This window comes from Halyomorpha halys, unplaced genomic scaffold, assembly GCF_000696795.3.
Source record: "Halyomorpha halys isolate HHAL.00 unplaced genomic scaffold, Hhal_1.1 Scaffold67.1, whole genome shotgun sequence".
Lineage (NCBI taxonomy): Eukaryota > Metazoa > Arthropoda > Insecta > Hemiptera > Pentatomidae > Halyomorpha > Halyomorpha halys.
The window spans coordinates 13,323-16,675 of NW_027111562.1; the positions used below are offsets into that span (position 1 = coordinate 13,323).

At 36.7% G+C, this 3,353-nt stretch overlaps 1 protein-coding gene across 1 annotated transcript; it reads left to right on the forward strand.

The window, feature by feature from the left end:
• Positions 1-2,315: 2,315 nt before the first annotated feature.
• LOC106692682 (uncharacterized) lies at positions 2,316-3,095 on the forward strand. Its single transcript, XM_014438777.1, has one exon. The coding sequence runs from the start codon at positions 2,316-2,318 to the stop codon at positions 3,093-3,095; it is 780 nt and encodes a 259-aa protein (XP_014294263.1).
• The last annotated feature ends 258 nt before the right edge of the window (positions 3,096-3,353 follow it).

Genomic DNA, 3,353 nt, shown 5'->3' on the forward strand with positions numbered 1-3,353 from the left:
ACACTAACTTACTCTTTTACTCCTATTTTAGACACTCTGTTCTTACACTAACTTACTCTTTTACTCCTATTTTAGACACTCTGTTCTTACACTAAAATAGTTGACTACTGCAAGGCATCACTGAACAAGTATTGAAATTATAAATAATTTTATGTCGGATATATTTTATTTTTGTTCAAGTCTATCAATTGTTCATTTGTTTACTATTTATAACTCGTGTTTTTTTCACATAATTAGCCTTTTTGTCTATTTTTTGGTTTAGTTTTTAAAAATCTTCTTAATTTTTAAAACAAGATATTTGTAATAAAAAAAATCGTGTAGAAGAGGTATTTAAGTAAAAGTGTACTTGAGGATCGGGGAAGATTAGCTGTATGACATTGACGTGGTTCACCTGGCAACGTAGCTCATACCTTTCCAGTCATTGTACTACTCTACTGTAAGTGTATTATTCCCACAGGTAGATGTCTTACCTACTTTATTTTCTTCAAAAACTAAGACTTTCATTTATCTCTTAACCCTAGAATATTCGTGTGAGCAACTTTTATACACATAATGTAAACAAATATTTACAATTACCATTTAGGCGACACTAGGGCTGTTTCTCAACAAAGATCTTACGGATGTTCTATTAATGTATCAGCTCTCAAAAGATTATATTTGTAGAACTTGTGGATTTTGTATTATATATATTTTCCATGTAGGAAATTAGTACTTTTTACCCATGTTTAGTATTAGCTGTAAGTATATTTAAGTGAGAAATATTCTCTCAAAAAGTAGCATTCCCAAATTTGTACTTTTTATCTAATATATAATAAAGTTTTATTACATTTTTAATAAAAAATTGGTTCTATAGAACTTTTTTATTGATTACTTTTTATAGATTGACCCAAGGCTATGATAGATATTTGAATGATTTTGTTGTTTTATATAAATTTAAGGGGAGATGGTAGCTCAGTCATTGGTTCAAATAAAGCTCTGCATTAACCACAAGCCCACCACCCTACACTTGAATGAGGGAAAATATAGTAGTTGTGGCTCATGAAAAAATCACCTCCTTGCAAAGTACTCAACCCCTCACCGTTCATGGGTTGAAGCAGTAGAGATTTTCATATAAAATTGGGGTGAGGAGCGTATATCGAAAAGCTCAAAGTATGCCAACCTGGGCTTAAAGCCAGTGGAATAAGCATGCCAGAACCTGCTGGACAGAAGAGATCTATCAAGGCCTGCCAAAATACATCGACATCACTATGTCATTTACTCAGTCTGGTCAACCGAGCGGCAAGAAAAAGCATGACGTGATAGCTTATTTATTTTCTAATACACTAACAAGCATCCCCTTCAGGCATCCAAATCTGGCCTCCAATTATACATATGTTTATAAAACAACAGCTGGATGCCTTTCAATTCTAACCTCGCTCTTCCTCACGAAGGAAGAACTCTTTAAGCATTTATAGTTTGCTCCCGGCCTCCCGATCGTTTTCAAGATACATTTTTAGGTCCAAAAATATAAGAAAAAAATACTTATAATTCTGGTGAACCGAGGGTAAGTGATTACTATATTTATAACTATAGCATAACTATATTATAACTCATTCACATATTTTGAATGACATCTGATTTCCTTTAGTTGGAGTCTAGACAGAAGCAGCACATGCTATTATAGGGCCTATTGTTATACGATCTGTCATTTTATGAAGGTTTAGTTTATTTTTTGGTGATGAGTGCGAACATTACGTGCTAATTTAAGGACCTGTAACCTGTTAAATATGTTATCAATTCCATAACATGTGTAAATTTTATTATCACCATAAAGTGATCCTTCTACAGATGATTATGAAAGGAGTTCAGAAAAAGACAAGCTTTTTTCCAAAACCAGAGAACATTGTATAATCGGAAAAATATCCAAGATATAAAAGAGATATTTGGTAATTATTAGAAACTGAAAAAAAGGAAAACGAGGTTCAGAATAAAAACTATATGTAGAGAAAGTAGAACAAATCAACAATTTTCATTGTTGTTCAAAGACACACAATTTATACGTGGGAAACACAGTGGTCTGGGGAAAGATACGCAAATTATGGCGGACAGAACAGATTGGAGTGGACCCAACATTTATCTGATTCACGCTAATGGTGGAGACCGTGCAAAACGTGGTACGGCATAAGGGAGTAACGCTCGCCTACCACCTAGGTAAAACAAAGCACCGAGGGCTGAATGAAACACTACAGGCATTGCGGCGTAAATACTTTTTGTGGGGATGAAGTACACCATACAGAAGACCTTAAGGAGTTGCGTAATTTGCCATAGCACGAAGTATGATGAGGCTATTTAGCAAGGTGGCCATGGCTTACCCAGTGCGGGATAAATCTGCGGAGGCGGTGCTGACAGCTCTACGAACCTGGTTTCAATTTTATGGAGTCCCTAATAGAATCTCATCCGACGGTGGAAGAAAGTTCGATAATGTGGCCATCTGGGAAGAAATGAGAATACTGGAGGTGACATGGCATCTTAACACCCCAGGACACCCAAAAAATCGAGGAGGAACTGAACGCCTTCATAGTACCCGTAGTGATCATTTATGGGTATACCAAGTGGACAAATGTTTGGAACCTGACGAAGTAATGACGAAAGCAATTACAGCCTACTATCACTCAATTTATACGGTCACGGGGTTTGCACTATTCGAGATACTGTTTGGTATACGTGCAAGGCGGCGGGATCATAGAGGTGCGACGACAGAAGAAGGAGAGATCCTAAATAACGGCCAAGCGTTGAGGACAATATGGACCAAGGTAAAAGGAAGGATCGAGAGGGAAAAGAGTAAGCGCATGGCACGACATAATTTGAATATCACGGACATGACAGAAGCTATCAAAATAGGGATGATTTTTTATCGAAAATTGAATTCCAATAGGGAGGAAGAAGTACAGTGCTACGAGGGACCATTCAGGATCACGGAAATGAGGGAAAACAACATAGTCACAATTGAAAGATTGACACAACCAAGGAAGCGAAGGACGGTTCACATTGAACAACTGACACTCACTGCAGCGGCGGCATCTCTGGGGGTGGAAGTGCCCTCCAATCATAACTAATAAAATAAATTGGATATATATATTTTTTATTCTTTCTATATTTTTATGTCTTGAATTGTTGTTAAGTCGACAATTGATATGTTCATAAACTGGTGGGGGGGGGGAGTTAATGCCTGAGCGCTATTGTCTGGTGACAGGTCATCTAGAAGATCAGCTGATCAAATGTATATATAAGGAGGAACTCCTTCAATAAAGATCAGTATCAAAGTTAACATCAAGCGTAGTGTGTCAAAACCCTGTTTTCCTTCTTTTGCTATT